General features: G+C 51.8%; 1 protein-coding gene across 1 annotated transcript in view; it reads left to right on the top strand.

Moving 5' to 3' along the window:
* SIGLEC1 (sialic acid binding Ig like lectin 1) overlaps positions 1–17,133 on the top strand; it is a 40,800-nt gene extending 23,667 nt beyond the window's left edge. The window contains exons 12-21 of the mRNA XM_084860169.1: positions 1,918–2,220; positions 3,057–3,308; positions 4,587–4,892; positions 6,122–6,373; positions 7,530–7,832; positions 10,979–11,233; positions 12,702–13,004; positions 13,265–13,373; positions 13,693–13,780; positions 15,870–17,133. Coding sequence (XP_084716295.1) covers positions 1,918–2,220; positions 3,057–3,308; positions 4,587–4,892; positions 6,122–6,373; positions 7,530–7,832; positions 10,979–11,233; positions 12,702–13,004; positions 13,265–13,373; positions 13,693–13,780; positions 15,870–15,986 — 2,288 coding nt within the window. The 3' untranslated portion in view covers positions 15,987–17,133. The remainder of the gene's footprint in view (positions 1–1,917; positions 2,221–3,056; positions 3,309–4,586; positions 4,893–6,121; positions 6,374–7,529; positions 7,833–10,978; positions 11,234–12,701; positions 13,005–13,264; positions 13,374–13,692; positions 13,781–15,869) is intronic.
* The last annotated feature ends 302 nt before the right edge of the window (positions 17,134–17,435 follow it).

Raw genomic sequence — 17,435 nt, 5'->3', positions numbered from 1 at the left:
AGTGAGGAAGCCCTGCTCTGTGTGCATGTTACAAATCCCCACGTGCGAATTGGCCTGCTGGTGTGGGGTTTGGCAGGCGAAACAGAAGCATTGTTTCAGAAGAGTCTTTCCCGAATGTTTTGAATTTGGGCTCCCCTTCTCAGCTTGTGCTGCCTTGTCGCCCCAGCCAACCCCAGACCAGTCAGCTGTCCCATAGATGAGCATGCAGTGATTTTTCATGTGCAGGTGCACGCAAGGATCTGCAGACTGGGCTACAATGCCAGCATTGGCCTTGCAAGAAGAGCATTGGGGTGTGCAGGTGTCCTAGAACCGTGAGCAGGGAAACATCATTAGACCGAAGCGGCACTGGGTTTATGCTGAACAACATCCTACAACTCCCGGCATTCCCCAGCCGGGGGGGGGGGGAATTCCTTACAATTTCAAACTCATTGCTTTAGAACATGAGCCCTTCTGTGGCCTTGTCTGTTCCTTTATTTCCACATAGCATCCTGCTTTTCCATTTTGAAATGTTGAAAGTGGCTTGCAGCCTTAAAACAAACAGCCCTGAAGAAGGGCTGTTGTGTTTGAGGGGAAGTATCCCATAGCAGAGAGCAGAGGCATGCAGGGAGTACATACTTGTGTGATAAAAGAGGAGTGGGCTTGCAGGTCTTCATTGGGGCCCTGACCTTCTTTATTTCTTACATTTATATCCCAAGTGTCCTCCAAGGAGCTCAGGGTTCCATCAATGAGGTTATTCCTTTTTTTATACTCACATCAACCCTGTGAGGTAGCCTGAGAAGATGTGTAACTGGCCCAAGGTCAACCAGTGAGTTTATGGGCAAGTGATGGTTCGAACTCAGGTCTCTCTGGTATGAGTTCAATGCTCTAGCTGCTACATCACTTTGGCTCTTGTAGAGCATATGGAATAAGGTGACCGGATGCAAAGGAGGGCAGCCCCCCACCCCCAGGAAAGCCATTAACCCATCACAATGCAGGCTTGTTGCAAAATGAATTTGGGTTGATGAAGAAGCATCAAAGTTCATTGAAGTCCAAGCTGGGGCTGTTCTTTTACCTGTCAGCAGGTGGTGCTACGGCTTCATTTATCTGCTCCAGAAAGGAATGCTCTGGTTAAAGGCACAGCAAAGGGAAGTCAGCTGCACCAAGGGATAAATAGCACCCTGGGCCAGGAGTGCCTTTGGGGCTTTGCCCCACCCTGTTTTCGGGGCTATTTGGCCCGGCCCAATCATAAGCCTGCCTAGCCAATCCCCGCGGTGGGCATCCTCCCTGGGAGACGTGTAGAAGTTAGAAATTCTTCAGTGTTATGCAGAACAACATGCTTTGAAATCCCTTCTCACTGAGCTCAGCTTGGCGCCCCCCTCAGCACCGCACCTTGGGCAACTGCACCCCCCCCCCATGGAGAGATTAGAGTCCTTGGACAATTCCCTGTGTATTGCTACCTTGTAAGCAAGGTAAGCTTACCTTGTAAGCTTACCTTGTAAGCTCCTGCCAGCCCCTTCCTCACTGAAGGCAGGTCAACGAGCAGAAAAGACAGGTCATTGTGCACATGATGCAGGAGCATTCCTAACTCAGCTTAAAGCTGATGGACCCTCATAAGAACCAGAACATTAAAGCCTGGATATTGAGAGGATGGGAGGAAATTCAGAAATTTGGGTGGCACCAAAATGCAGGACAGCCTTAAACAGGACAAAAGAGGAGCTAAGATCACGTTCTTTCACGTGGAAGTTCTTTTTGTCCCAGGGGCGTTCCACAAAACAGTAGCCGCTTCTCCAGAGAGGGAGATCACTCCTGTTGTCAGCCCGTGGACACTAATGACTGAACTTTGTGATCCCCAGAATTCTGTGATCAGAATTCTGACTACAGGAAGAGAGAGTCCCTGATTGTTACCCTGGTGCGGGCATCTCCCTCTTCCCCGCACAGACCCACCTCGGAAACCTCAGATGACCTCCTTCCTTCAGACACAGGCCAAGCAAGTGGCCATCATCCGCTGCACCGTTGAGAGTGAGCCAGAGTCCCAACTAACCATCCGCAAGGGGGGTGAGCTCCTGGCTTCCAGTCTCAGCTCCAGCAATGCACACAATCAGCGGGTGAAGATCTCCACCACGTACAACAGCTTGAGGGTGGAGATACGGGATGTGGTCATGGAGGATGAAGGGGAGTATGCGTGCTCTGCCACTAACATGTATGGCAACATGACTTCCGCCATGAAGTTCACCGCAGAGAGTGAGTATGAGACCGGCTGCGGTTTTCTACAGCTTCTGGGTGAGGGAGGTTGGTGAGCTCAGGGGACCGGAAAAGTCTCCACTGCTAGAATTCACGGCAAGGCATTAGTGGCGCAGGCAGGGAAGTGAGAACCCTTCCCACTGGTGGCAGGGAAGGCTTGTGAAAAATGCCTTTGGACCAGGATCCCCCAACCCAGCACCCTCCAGATGGGTTGGACTACAACTCCCATCACCCCCAGCCAGCATGGCCAATGATGGGGCCGCTGGGCGCTGTGGTCCCACATATCTGGAGGGTGCCGGGTTGGGCGTGGCTGATTTAGACGTTGGAGCCCCCCGGGGAACAGACCGGTGGTGCCCTCGGTCCTTCGGTGCATATTGCTTGTTCTTATAGTGCTCCCCCATGTATAGTGCACTTTCCTGTAAGTATGTATGTATGTGAAAAGCAATCGGGCCTTTTCAGTTGCAGCGCTGGTTTTCATCCTTTGAAAGTTCCTTGTTAACTCTGAATAAATAAAGAGCTTTCATCCAACACACATCTGGAGGGCACCAGGCTGGGAAACGTTGAAATAAATCGTAAGCCAGGAATGATTCTAACCAGAACAACACTTGTTGATAGAAATGTGGTTTGCGTCCTGCGACAAGCTTTTTTGAAGTAGCCCTATTCATTTTAGTGGGGTTTCCTCAAGAGACATTCCCACCGGATCATGCCCTTAAACTTCACTAAGCTGAATACAGCATTTGCTGGGCCTATCCAGAAGCACTTCAGAAAAGCCTTCCCTTCGAGATATGCCCATAAAAGACCTCTGTTTGTCTGCTTCCCATGTTCAATCGATTTAGCTGCAAAGATCTGGATTTCTCCTCCGGACGTCCTCGAAGGAAACTCCGTGAACCTGACCTGTGCAGTGGACAGCGATGCTGCCGGCGAGCCACACTACACCTGGTATAAGGACGGCACGTGGTACGCGGAAGGCTCATCCGAGACCGTGGCACTCCCTCACGCCACTGTTGCCGACGCCGGATCCTACTACTGCACAGTGAAGACTTGGGAAAGGATCCGGAATTCTTCCTCGGGCACTCTAAACGTCTTCTGTAGGTCCTGGGATGGCTGAATTTGGAAATGGTTGTTATACACTCCCCGCTTCCTCGAGCAATGAGACATTTCAGGGCCAGGCCGCGCCCTATGTTTCATTTCCTTCGGATAAGAGAGCTGCTAGAGAGAGTTGTGGCTCTTTTGTAATATCTGCGGTATTTACAAATGTACAAACAGAACAGCAGTGGAAGCAAGCAGGCAGCCAAAGGCGGGAGTTAATAAGTACCTTATTTACCAGGGGTGGGAAACGCTTGGCCTTCAAGCAGCACGTGGCCCCCGCAGCCCCCTGCCACTGCTTCCGGCACTGAAATGTACTGCAGTGGCAAAAAATGGCTAATTTGCTGCTGGAAATCGACAGCAAACCATTACAGAACACAACAATGGCCAAAACTGGTTTCTCACAACCCAAGGAGGGAGTCGGTGGGGGGTGGGGTGGAAAATGCCTCCCCTGGACCTCCTGAAGTTGCCCGCCCTGATATATGCCAATAGCAAAGCCAGGCACTGAGTTATGACAGCTTCACAGCCAAAACAGGACTATTGAGGAACAACAAAGGAGGTCTTAGCGAGTTTAGGGGCATGCCCAAATATAAAGCATCTCAATGAAAGCTGAGCATGTTCAGTGGCCACAGGATGTGAGTGTCTGTTTGGGGAGGGGGGCAGAAAATGAAATGGAGTGTCCTGGAGAGGGGCCTAGATGGCTGGCTGGAGCACAGAACAGGAGCACTCTGCACTACAACATTTTGTTTCTGTCCCCACTTATAACATTAAACATGCGAATCCCCCCACCTGTTCAGAAACCACCACCTGCTCATTAGTTCCCACTGATGAGCCACCTTTCTGGACTACTAGCTGAAACACCACTCCACCACTATGTACTGAAGTGAAAAACATCCAGCGATGCCTTGGAGCCCTCCATTGGAAAGGGTCGTGTTGGGAGGAGATGCTAGGAAAGCTCTGTGGCGTTGCTCCAAAAGGCATGATTCACACAGGCTTGACACTGCCATGGAATGCTAAGCATGCATGTGTGAAGGTATAAGCATGTAAGAACGTAAGAAGAGCAGTGCCAGATCAGACAAAACACCCAGCTAGCCCGCATTCCAGTTTCCAACAGAGGACAGCCAGATGCTTCTGCGAAGCTCACGAGGGAAAGCATGAGAGCAAAAAGTGAAGCGGGAGCTTTGATTTGAAAAGAAGCTTAAGTGTTCTGTGCATGTTCTGCAGCATAGCTCCAGCTCAAGGCTTGTGCTGATTTTCCTCTTCTTTTTCCTCCCTGGAAGATCCACCCAGGAATGCCCAGGTGAAGTCATTCTTGGAGACTCAGAGAGGCCAGCTGGCCAGTATCGTGTGCACCGTCGACAGTAACCCCCCGTCGGCACTGCTGCTCCGCCGAGCCAGTGAAGTCCTCGCAGCCAGCGCCTTCCAAATCAGGCGGGGGCCAGACCCAAAGCCGAGTGCTGCTTCCTCTCCAAACTCCTTGAGACTCGAGATCAAAGATATTGGCCTGGACGATGAAGGCGTGTACGAGTGCGTGGCGAACAACGGCATTGGCGAGGCGAGCGCCTCCTTAGACTTCAGAGTGGAGAGTGAGTGACGGGGCACAGCGCATGGCATTCGTGTCCCATGTTGCCACTCATCCATCTCCGTGGGGATTTGGGGGTGCAGCTCCTGCCAGCCCCTTCCTCACTGAAGGCTGGTCAACAAGCAGAAAAGACAGGTCATTGTGCACATGATGCAGGAGTAATCCTGCCACACTCTGATCAATGTACCTCAGCCTTCCCCTACCTGGTGCCCTCCAGATGTGTTGGACTGCAACTTCCATCATTCCCAGCCAGCATGGCCAATGGCCATGCTGGCTGGGAATGATGGAAGTTGCAGTCCAACACATCTGGAGGGCACTAGGTAGGGGAAGGCTGGTCTCCCTATACAATACATGGTTCAAAACATGTGTTCACCTCATTCACACATGACATTTTTAGGTGTACACTGAAAAAAACAATTTAGCTGGCCAGATAAAATGTGCAATATGAGCAGGGGCCAGCATGTCCCCCTTTCCCCAGTGGATCCCTGGCATGCCAAGGGCCATGATCAGCAAGAGGGTCCCAGAAACACTCCATTGCCACCATCACGGAGCCGAGGCCTTCCTCCACCTCGGCATCAAGAGATCCTATCCTGAGGAGGGAGTGGAGGATGCCAGGGAAAGGTTTTGCATTATATCCCCCCCCCTTACCCTTGTTTGTGCACTGTGTGAAGATCTTGGAGAACGGCATTGGGAGACATCCCCCGCCGCTTGCTCCAGAGAAGGTTCTGCTTTGCAGGACTCCTCCTCCCCAAGCCAAAAGGACAGCAAAGGCCTCAGGAGTGGCTGAGGCATGCCCTTCCCTCTGGGCCTCCTTCTCCTCCACCCCCCCCCCCAGGCCAAAAGGTGGTAGGGCTAAGGGAGTGGCTTTTTTTCTTGTCCCGAGGCCTGTGACCGCGTGGGGAGTGGAGGCAGGAGACTCAGGGCCATTGGGTTGACTGAGCTTGTCCAGGAACATGATAGGGGCCTGTTTTGTGCTAAGTCAGATCCTTGGCTCAAGGAGATCAGTGGCCCTCCAAGGTTGCAGACAGGGGTCTCTCCAAATCCAGGTGTCCGAGATCCTTGTAGCTGGAGACAGGGGAGCTGCAGTCCCACCACATCGGGAGGGCTCAAGTTGGGGAGGTTTGGGCTACTGAATCTGCAGGAAGGGGGGGGGGTTGTCATCTTGACCTGATTGTTTCCTGGAGCTGTTGGCTTCATTCCGTTTGAGCTCCGTCATTCTTGCCCTTCTTGTAGCTACAAGGCTTGTGATCAAGCCGGGCCCGGAGGTGCGTGAAGGGGACCGTGTCTCCCTCATCTGCGAAGACACCAGCTCTCCAGACACTGCTGCTTATACTTGGTACAAGAACTCCCAGTGGCTGTCAGAGGGCTCCGCCAGCTCCCTTCTGCTCCAGGCTGTGGCCACCAGTGACGGGGGCTCGTACTCCTGCCAAGCTCATCATGAGAGCAGAATCAGGACATCTCCGCCTGTCAACCTGCATGTGCTCTGTGAGTGCCTTCGGGTTTATAGGAAGAATCTCCTCTTTGGCTGGGGGGTGTGTGGTGCAGATGAAGTGTTACTTGAGTGGTGGGGCTACTCCGGCAGTCTACTCAGTGGAAGCGCCTTTAGAGTTCTGGCTGGTTCTGACTGAAACCCAGAATTGAGCCACATCCCCACCAGAATCAGAGCTACCAGCCTCCACTGGCTTTGGAATCTGTTTAAACTGGGGGTAGGCAACACGCAGCCCAGGGCCACATGCCCCCATAGCCTTTTTCGGGCCCCCACTCCCCCCTCACGCCTCCTCCTCCAGGAAGCAAAATTCTGCTTCCAAACAAGGTGTATGCTTCCTGCACACCTCTATTTCAAGCAAAATTGTCATTTTTTTGCCACCACCATGGCAGCAATTTGGGCAGCAAATTCGGCAGCAACGGGGGAAGGAGGCAGGTGAGTGGACTCTGAGCGGGGGGATGCAGCCCCTGGATCCCTGGAAGTTGCCCACCCCTGGTTTAAACAAACCATTTCTTCCAGGGTTCAGTTCAGGGGAAAGCAGATTTTTTTTTTTTTTTTTTGGACAAGGTTGGCACTAGTGCTTGTGATATCATGAGTCTACCTCCCTCCACTACTTCCAGAGTAGCTTTTCAACTTATAAAAACGTGACTGTTGTTTTTAATAACAACTACATGAAGAATGAACTTCATAGATATCTGTATATGCAGTGCTCACCAACGGTATAATTACAATTCTTCTATTGTAAAAATCTTGAAAATGTTTTGATTAATATTAAGTAATTTTTTAAAAGAATAACAGCCTACTTTAGGTATGGAGACAGGCACAACTGACAATAATCAGCATTCTAATGGCTGATCTGTTCCATTATGGATTCCAAGTTGATGGTAGAGGGAACCGAGGCAATCTCCATGGTGAAAAAAACATGTTTTTTCTGTTCTTAGGTATGATTGCATGCAGCCTGCAAGGCAGATCCTGAGGACTAGAAACTCCACCCCGCCCCACAAAGCAGTCTAAGCTTTGCAATAGGTGCCAGACACTACATCCCTTGGGTGTAGTATCCTAGTTTGCCTCCTCCATAGCTGCCCCCTGCTGCCCCTCTTGTGCAGAAAAATCTCCTTCCATAGTGACGTGTGACTGACCGTGTCTTCCTCACAGATGCTCCAAAGAAGCCCTTCCTGACCTCCTTCCTGGAGACGCAGTCCGGCAGCCAGGCCATCGTACAGTGCACCGTTGAGAGCCACCCACCCTCAGATTTAGCCCTATATAGGGGGAGCGTGATTGTGGCTTCCAGCAGGGGTTCCAGGAATTTGCCCACCCAGCGGCTCACCATCCACTCAGCCCGTAACTCCCTGAAGTTGGAAATCCAGGAGGTTCTCCTGGAGGATGAAGGGCAGTACCACTGCTTAGCTAACAACACTTACGGGAACTCGGCAGCCTCCGTGCACTTCAGCGTGGAGAGTGAGTGGTTCTCCTCCATCCTCCTCTCTTTCCGCATTCATGCACGCGCACATAGGCTAGCCTCCCCAAACAGGGGCTCTCCAGGTGTGTTGGATTAAAACTCCCAGTGTCCCCCTGCCAGCCAAGTTGTAGTTCAACACATCTGGAGGGCACCAGGTTGGGGGCAGCTGGCAACAGCTGTAGGTGAATTTCCAGAAGGGGACCCCGCCTCCCCATCTTGCCCCGTTGTGAAGCTTCCTTCTGAGTCCCACTCCTCTTCTCCTCGCCTTATACAGCATGAGATGCACAGTGAACCGCATCCTCCCAAAAGAGCAGACACATGTGTGCAGAAGTGCTCCCTTCAGACCACCCAGGGAGCTTCAGCTAGTGGGTGGTATAGAAGTGTAATAAACAAATACATGAATACCTGATAGTGCTACACCACGCTCAACCAGTTGGAGGCTGGGGTAGGTCCAAATTGCCCTCCACTAGGCCTTCTGCGGGCCGAATGACGTCAGTGAGCGTGGCCGCAACCACGGCCACTGATATCATCACCCTGCTGCTGCCCATGTTGCCTGTCTCCGTGCTGAGAGAGGCACAGGGTTCTGTGGTTCTCCAAGCATGGAGAAAGGGACTCAGACAGTGCAGTTGCTCCACCCAGCACCTTCCAAGTCCCCAACTTTCCGTGGCACATCTTGTCCCCACGGGGGCGGCGTACACCATGTGATAGGACTCTGCTGGTGCTGGGAAGAGTGGCTTCCCCCCGCCCCATCCTCACTGTTATCTCCAATCTCAGTTTGGAGATCACAGCAGGGATTCCTCCAGGGGGGATTCCTCCACAGGTCAGAGTGTGGAGGCCAAGCCCCCCACATCACCTGAAGGAAGCCAAGGAGGCCCCATGGGCTGAACGTGCCAGATGAGACCCACAGGCCAGAGGTTCCGCATCCCTGCTTTAAAGGAATGCCTTGATGTTGCTGATTGGAACCCTGCTTAAAAGGACACTTTGTTTCTAAGTGCTTAGTTTCTAAAGTGAGCTGGGAGTGGGAAGGGAGCACACCTGCCTGGAGGATTTGGGGCTGCCTTTACCTGGGCCTCGTGTGGCGCAGAGTGGTAGGCGGCAGTATTGCAACCGAAACTCTCCCCACGACCTGAGTTCGATCCCAGCGGAAGCTGGGTCTCGGGTAGCCGGCTCAGGTCGACTCGGCCCTCCATCCTTCCGAGGTTGGTAAAATGAGTGCCCAGCATGCTTGGGGAAAGGTAGTCACGACTGGGGAAGGCAATGGCAAACCACCCCGCTGTAGTCTGCCATGAAAACGCCAGCGCAAGCGGCGTCCCTCTAGGGGTCCGTAATGACCCGGTACTTGCACAAGAGGAACCTTTCCTTACCTGGGCGAGGGAATCAGCCCTTCATGTCCAGCACCGTCTCCTCTAACTGACAGCAGCTTTCGAGGTTCCCTGGGCAATGCCCTTCTTGGTCCTCAGCCTTTTTAGCTAGAGATGCCAAAAATTGAACCAGTGACCTTCTGCACACAAAGCATGTGCGCTACCGCTGACCTGTGGCCGCTTTCCTTGGCCTGGGAGGCCCTGGCTTCTAATCCCTGGTGTGTGAGGGAAAGGCACTCTGCACGTGCCTAGCCACAGGCTTTTCATTGTCCCAGCCTCATATGCCATCACAGTGAACCACGTCTGAAACTAGGCCCTTGTCCATCCTGGCTGATGGGCCCTGATTAATTTTCATTTGTTTTTATAGTGAAAAATGAAAGGGAAAATGGGGGCAATTAAAGAAGGCAGACAGCTGTCTAGACTAAGCAGAAGTTTAGCCCTACTCAGGCAAACAATTCATGCATTCTGGCAGTGCATGAGTGGGGAGCAAACAATTCATGCATTCTGGCAGTGCATGAGTGGGGAGCAGGGCTGCATCAACTAGTGCACCCGCTCCCCCCACATTGTACACTCTGACTAGCCCCGCCCCTGGCCTCTGCATGTACACCATGGACATCCACAGGGAGGGAGCCTTTGCATGCACAGCTGTACGCGGGAAGGCTCCCTTCCTGCAGACAGCAGCGCTGTACGCATGGACAGCAGGAAGCCAGGCTGGCTGGAATGCGTGATGTGGGGGGCGGGGGGCTCATCAGCACAGCCTCACTCCCCACTTACGCCTTGATAGAACATGCAAGCAGTTCACCTGAATAGGACTGCAGAATAACAGAAGAAGAGCCATGCTCTGAATCAGACCAAAGGCCTGTCTGGCCCCAACCCAGCCCTCCAGGCCCCCAGAAGGCCAGGCCGCCTCCCCCCTTTCCCCTACCACCTCTTCTATCCGTTTTCCCCACACCGCACATGTCTTTACGAATTTTCACCATCTCTCCACTTAGGGATGGGGGCCTTGAGCCTGGGGGCCAAATCTGGGTTTCCAGGGTTCCCCAGATGGCCACCGCCCACCCCCTGGCCCCAGGTGGCCCCACCCCCATCCCCCCAACCACCAGTCATTTGGTGGTTTCCCAGCTTTGGTGCAGTTTTTTCCCCATTCTAAAAGGCTGAAATGTCCCTTTGGAGGCCGAGTTGCCGACAGAGAGCCAGTGTGGTGTAGTGGCTAGAGTGTTGGACTGGGAGTCGGGAGATCCGGGTTCTGGTCCCCACTCGGCCATGGAAGCTCACTGGGTGACTTTGGGCCAGTCACAAGACTCTCAGCCTAACCTACCTCACAGGGTTGTTGTTGTGAGGATAAAATGGAAAGGAGGAGGATTATGTACGCCATCTTGGGTTCCTTAAGGAGAGAAAAAGGCGGGATATAAATGAAATGAAATGAATGAATGAATGAATGAATGAGGGAGTGCTTGAAGCTAAGATATGCTGGTATATTTGGCCCCACCCCTTTTGCTTTTGGGCCCACCCGCCACTGGAATGCAGCCCCCAAGATCTTCTCCAAAATCAAATTTGGCCCTCCGGCTGAAAGATGCCCAATGCCCCTGGCCTCTCTCATCCAGCATCTGCTTACATAGTAGCCAACCGGATGCCTATGGGATGCCCACAAGAAGGCCATCATTTAGTACCACCCACAGAGCATCAGCTGCATAGAAATGCATAGAAGTGTGCAAGCACATAAATAAATGGCCCCAAAGGCAGGGAAATAATGTTGATTTCTTTCTTGGCCTTTTCCACATCAGGTGCAAGGGTCACAATTGACCCCTCTCCAGATATCCAGGAAGGAGCCACTGCCAACCTGACCTGTGTGGTTGCCAGCTGGGCGGCGGGGGGAAGGAACTACACCTGGTACAAGAACAGCAGATGGTTCCGGACCAGCCCTGACCAGTCGCTCATCCTGGGTGGTGTGACGAGGGTGGACACTGGCTCATACTATTGCCAGGCAGCAGGCAGGACGGGGAGCGTGACATCTGCCTTGGTCAACGTGAACGTGCTCTGTGAGTGTGGTTGGGACCGTAGAGATCGTTTGGAAAGGCCCCACTATACCGCTGTGGGGCAGCTCAGCCCGATGGGCAAACCAAGCAATCGCCTGGGGTAGCAGACTCCCAGAGCTCTGGACCAGCAGGCCCAGTGGAGGCGGGTGGCTCCAATGTCAGTGGGGCAGGTGTGGGGCACCTTGGGGAGCTCCTTGAGAGTTCTGACTGGTTCTGAATGAAAGCCGGAGCAGATTCACCACCCCACTGACATAGGAGCCGCCTGCCTCCATGGATCGGGCCCAATGATGATGCTGAAATGTAGGGACAATTCTTCCGTCCCCAGATCCTTGGGCCAACACTGTCTGGGGTGCAGGGCAATTGCCCTCCCCCAACTCCTGTTTCTCCCCAGTTGCAGCCACATCCCTCTTTCTGTACAAATGAATGGAGCCCAAGTCCCTCCTCTTCACTCTGTTCACCTGCATCAAGCAGAGAAGCAGGACGGGGGGGATACGTAATCCTTGGCTTCTCTACTCCACATTGTCCTCTCCCAGGAGCCAACGTGCAGTAAGCTCACATTGCTCAGCTCTCCAAGGGTGCTTCCAGGCGGAGGGCTCCTAGTGCCCCTAGCCGTCAAAAGGCATTGTGCAGCTAATCCGTCATTCCTTCCTCAATGGGCTTTTTTCTGGTAAGAAAAAAAGAAGGAAGAAGTGGCGGGAAAACACGGGAGAGATGCAAATTGAAGATGGCAACCCTTCGCCCCTGAACAATTCCATGAACGGGGCAGAGCGATCACACAAGAAAAGCCTTGTCTGGAAGGAAGCACCTCAGGGGGGAAACCAGTGGGAGGGGAGGGGTGCATTTGGGACAGAAAAATGGCAAGTGGGGAAAGACTTTAAGAAACCAAAAACTGTCTCTTCTCTGCTCAAAAAGCCAAAGTTGTGTAGCCTTTTTTTCAAAGGGGGGGGGGGGCTCCATCATACACACACGTGCATAACATGTAATTTGCCCCTGAGTTTTTACCAGTAGTGTGGCTGGCACTATAAGAATCTCTTTGCTCTGGTAGAGTTCTTGCCTACATTTAAAAAAAAACCAAAAACAGTATATTTCTTATCTTTATGCACTATTAGATTGAGCATTTTCTTAATGCCCAGAGTGTGCTAAGTGTCTGCAAATTTATTTCCTCCATCTGAGTGATGAAACAAATCTTGGCTTTTTACCTCTTTTTCAAAGAACAAGTTCAGAGTCCTCGTGACTGCAGAGAGGAACTGAGAGCCTTTGAGCGGTTTCTACCAAAGGTCTGGAAGCCAGAGGAAGCCTGGATGGGCTCCCGAAAGTCAGGAGGGGGGGCAAAATGCCTCTTCTCAGCAGGGCTTCCATGGCCTTTCCATGGCCTTCCAATCCCTGTGCCTCTATTGACCGGTCACCAGTAGGCTAGCTTATTCCCCTCAGTCTGATGCAGGATGGCAGTTCTGATGTTCTTTTCATGCAGATGCACCCACAAGTCTCTCTGTAAGCACCTACCTGGACAATCAAAATGGAAAGGTGGGCATCATTTCCTGCAAAGTTGATAGCCACCCTCGCTCCAGGCTGACCTTGTACAAAGGAGGACAGCTCATGGCAGACAGCAACAGTTCCCACTCAGCAGCTGGTCAGCGCTTCGTCATGTTTCCCTCCTACAATAGCCTGAGGCTGGAGATCCGAGACATCCAGGCAGAGGATTCTGGGCGGTACATGTGCCAGGCGGGCAACCGGTTTGGCAACACAGCCAGCGTCATCGACTTCAGCATGGGGAGTGAGTAGAACCCATGGGGGCGACACTGACAGCGTGGTGGAGGAAGGTTTAGGACGCAGCCCTATGCATGTTTAGACAGAAAAAAGGCCTACAGCTCCCAGCATTCCCCAGCCAGCTGTGCTGGCTGGGGAATGCTAGGAGTTACAGGCCATTTTTCTGTCTAAACATGCACAGGATTGCATTCTTAGTGGTTTATTCCCAGTGTGTTCTTCGAAGGCCCTAAAAGTGATTGTTGTGTCTCCCACTGTGTTTGCCTGCAGCACTGTCCGACCTCCACTTGTTCAAGATCCTGGCTGGAATATTCATTGCCTTGGCTTGTGCAGCTGTTCTTTTTGGCTTGGCCTTTGGTGTGATGAGGAACTCAGTCTGGTAATCCCATTGGCAATTCAACCGGCAGATTGGGAAGGAATCTGTGAATCTTTCTTCATTGCAGCCAGCCTGAGTGGCCCATGTAGGGCAGGGGTGTTGATCCTCTCTCAGCCCTGTTGTCCTCATGTCCTGTTTTGGGGCTTCTCATTGGAGCAACTGGTTGGCCACTGTGGGAAACAGGATGCTGGACTGGAGAGGCCTTTGGTCTGATCCTGCTTCAGGGTTCTTCTTATGTTCTAGCAGGCATAAAACTAGTATATGTTTGTAGCATAGTCATACCCAGAGATACAATCCCACTGACCTCCTTTACATTTTCCAGGATGAACAAAGAGCAGAAAAGATGGGAGCAGCTGAAAAGCAAGACGGCAGAATCAGAGGAGGTGGACAATAAAGAAGACACAGCCCAGGTCAAACTCCCAGCTGTTGTGAAATTCTTGTCAATGCAGTAGGGTTTGCTCCTGGAGAACCATGTGACAAAGTGAGAGCTTTCCTGGTGGAAAACCATCAAGGCTGAAAGCAGACAATCAATATTTTTAAGAGCGTTGAAGGCAGCTGGAAAGAGCAGTTGCTGTTCTTGATGTGTACACTCAAGACCCTTTCTTCTCGAGTTTTGCTGGTCAGGCCATTGGCCCATCAGCTCAGCTCAGTATTGTCTAGGACTGGCAGCAGCTCCCCAGGGTTTCAGGCAGGAGTCTTTGGAAATGCTGGGGATGGAAACTGGGTCTTCTACACGCCAAGCACGCTTTGTTCCAACTGTCTTTAAACGATTGTCTGTCTCCACCCGAGTCCCTGGGGTTGGGATTGGGCATGCATGATATAAGCTCTCAGTAGGCGATTTCTTCTGCCTTAGGACTGGATTAATCTCTCCATACTGCAACAAAGAGGAGGGCAACTTGTGGCCCTCCAGATGTTTTGGCCTCCAGTTCCCATTAGTCCTAGCCAGCATAGCTAATGGTGAGGGATATTGGGAGTTGTAGGCTAGACATCTGGAGGGCCACAAGTTGCATTGTGGGACATTTGAAAGACAATGTAAGGAGCTCTTGTGAAAGCAGACTCAATGGGAGCACCAAAGCCAGAAGTGAATCAGGGAGTGCCTTTTATGCAAGGGAGAGGATTGGTGCAGCTGAAATGGGTGGTGTGTGATGGCTGCTGTTCCTCCTCCATGCCAGTCTCGCTAGTATGTTTGCTAGCTGTGATCAGTGTGGATGTTCGCCAGCACAACTGAAGTCTGACAAAAGAATGTCAGCATTGGCTAGCAGCCCACACAATGTGTCTGGAAGCGGAAGAGCAGCTCATCCCAGGGCTGGTCAAGGTTATCCCAGGTATGCAGAACTCAGAACATGGTGGTTCCATGGTGTTGTTTCAGCATGCTAGACACCCGCAAAGGGACTACGATTGCTGGAAAAAATGAAGGTCATGAAGTGCCCTAGGTGGGAAGGGCAAGAGGCCCCAGTACAGGGGTAGGGTGCATGTCTTTCCTGCCAAAGGTCCCGGATTCAGTCCCAGGACTCCCACAGCTTCAGTTAGGAGAACCCCAGAGGGCAGTGGGGCTGGGAAAGACCCCTTCTGCTTGAGACCATGGAGAACAATGGACAGTCAGAGGAGACGATACTGGTCTCAGTGTAAGGCAGCCCCTTGCACATAGGTAGCCTTTGCTTAGCTATTTTCTGCAGAAGCTGTATTGGGTCAAGTCCCAGCATGACGGCTGCAGTGAGAGAGGCTTGCTCCTGCCCCTCTGTACACGGAGGAGGCAGCCATCTCCTCTCCCAAAAGTATAGCTCCCACTAGGGTGGTCTTCTCTCTTCGAAAGCCTGTGGAGAAGCTGTCTGGTGAAAAACCTAATTATGTAATTGCCAAAGAGGTGTTGACTGGACAACTAAGGCCAACATTTCCCAGTCCCAGTTTTCCCTCTCCGAATTAAAGTTAGAAGCACATCATCGTTACACATGGTTGCAGGTTTACTTTTACCTCTGTACTTCTGTGTGAGTCACTGTTCTGGCTGGAGGTGAGCCAAAAGCAGTGACTCATGATGATGCAAACAAGCAGCCTCTGGGCCATTCTCATCCTACTGCATCTCTGTCTCGGAGTGCTCCAGTGTCATCCAATAAAGAGGGAGGGCAGAATTATCCAATTCCAGCAAGGCCAGAACAGGGCTTCATACAGGGATGCAGCAGCCACCTCTATAGGTGGGTGCTTTAACCTCATAGGAGCCTTTAATGACTGAATAAGCAATCACTCTCAACACACTAGTGAAAATAAACTGATCATGGGCAAATGGATAATGTGAGGGATTTTTCCATGGAAGAGTATTGCTTGCTTGCTCCTCTGATCCTCATGGATCTCAACAAGGCTGAAGTTGGTTCCTGGTTCATGCAGACCTCAGTTCCTTATCCAAGCAGCTGTGTCAGATAAGGAACTGGGAACCAGAAATCAATGTCAGCCTCCCTGGATCCCCACCGTTCTATATCTGACTAGGTTACTTGGATCTTTCCACAGCTGAATGAGCAGAACCCAGAATCGCCTCCATCTGGACGATTCTGCCTCTTCTACAGAAAGGCTGAAACTTCCTCCAAAGAGGCCCCACATGGACACACCACCACAAGCGTCTTGTGAACCTTGGGAAGAAATCCCCAGTGGGAGCTGGAGCAACCAGGGGATGCGCCCAGCGGGGCAGGATGAGGGGGACAGACAATCTGCTCAAGCTTGTCACTCCAGGAATGGAGTTGATCCTGTCCCCAAAGGACCCCTCATTTTTCCCTTCCATGAATCCCATTTTCCACATGAAAATGTTATCTCATTCAAAATCTCAGGTTCCGGTTTGGATTTTGAGCATTCAGATTTCATTATTTGAAATTTGGCAGTGGCTGATAAAAAATGAAGGCGATGACCCAATCCTTCACTTCCTCCCCTCCCCCGCCCCCACACATGCTGTGCTGAGCATGGAGTTCCCTCAGCATAGCTCCTCTCCCATGCATACAGAGCTGTGCATGCAGATCAAGGGGGGGGTACACACAGGATGCACTGGATCGCCCCTTCAATCAGCTGTTAGGGCCTAAAATGTAGGCACTCATGTAAAGTAATATGTTTACTCCTCAACCAATGTCACAGGGGTCAAATCCAATGCCATGGCCACCCCATGCTCCATCAACACTTTATGCTCCAAAACTGTATATAATATCACCTCCAGCAGTGCCATCATCTGTACACATTCAACTCCATCTGCACCAGTGCCCACCATAACCAACCATTCCATCAACATTGTCGTCACTAATAAATGTGATCACTAATAGTGACAGGGTCTTTCTCCACCCACACCTTAATCCAGCCTTCCCCAGCCTGGTTTCTTCCAGATTTGTTGAACTACAACTCCCATAATCCCCAGCCAGGTCCCAGATTGGGGAAGGCTGCCTTAATCTCCATTGTTACCTTTGTCACGTCAACCATCACGATCTCCACTGCCACTGCCACTTACTCCATCGCAGCCATCTCTACTCAGTCCGTCAGCAGCATCTTGAGGAGCACCCTTCAGCTATGCTGCCATCACCACAGCCTCTCCACCACCATCACCAACACCACCAGCAGCATAACTTCAGACTCGTCTTTACCACATCCCCTCGCCACCTTTAACAAACCAGTGCTGCAGTTTTGACTTCTGCAGGTACTCACACTTGTTGAAATGACTTTGCCTGCACTAGTTCTCTGATTCTCTGCCAAACATAGCAGATTTCACAGAATAAACAAGAAACTGAAGCAAAGCTTCCTCAAGAGGTCTTAATCCGTATGTGCTGTGTCCCACAAGTGAGGGGCCTAGAATCTTGCAAACTGTGCTTGCATCCAGGGCACACTCTAAGACTCATCTTTTTAAAATGTAGCAAGTGAGCAGATCCCGGGGTTTTGGATAAAAGACTGGAAACTGAAGGCAGGCTAATTAGGGCATTCCGGCAGTAATCATGTGGACCTGGGGAAAGGAGAGCTCCAGTGCCTTGCATAGCCGGTCAGTGCTCAAGGAGAACCCATCTCTGCATCTTTCTCTCCATCTAGTCTTTTCTGTCCTGCCCAGCT

This window comes from Heloderma suspectum, chromosome 5 (genome assembly GCF_057233095.1).
Source record: "Heloderma suspectum isolate Gila_16-S chromosome 5, 16-S_ref, whole genome shotgun sequence".
Classification (NCBI taxonomy): domain Eukaryota; kingdom Metazoa; phylum Chordata; class Lepidosauria; order Squamata; family Helodermatidae; genus Heloderma; species Heloderma suspectum.
The sequence above is the reverse complement of the archived record's forward strand: the minus strand, read 5'-3'. Positions and strand labels throughout refer to the sequence as shown.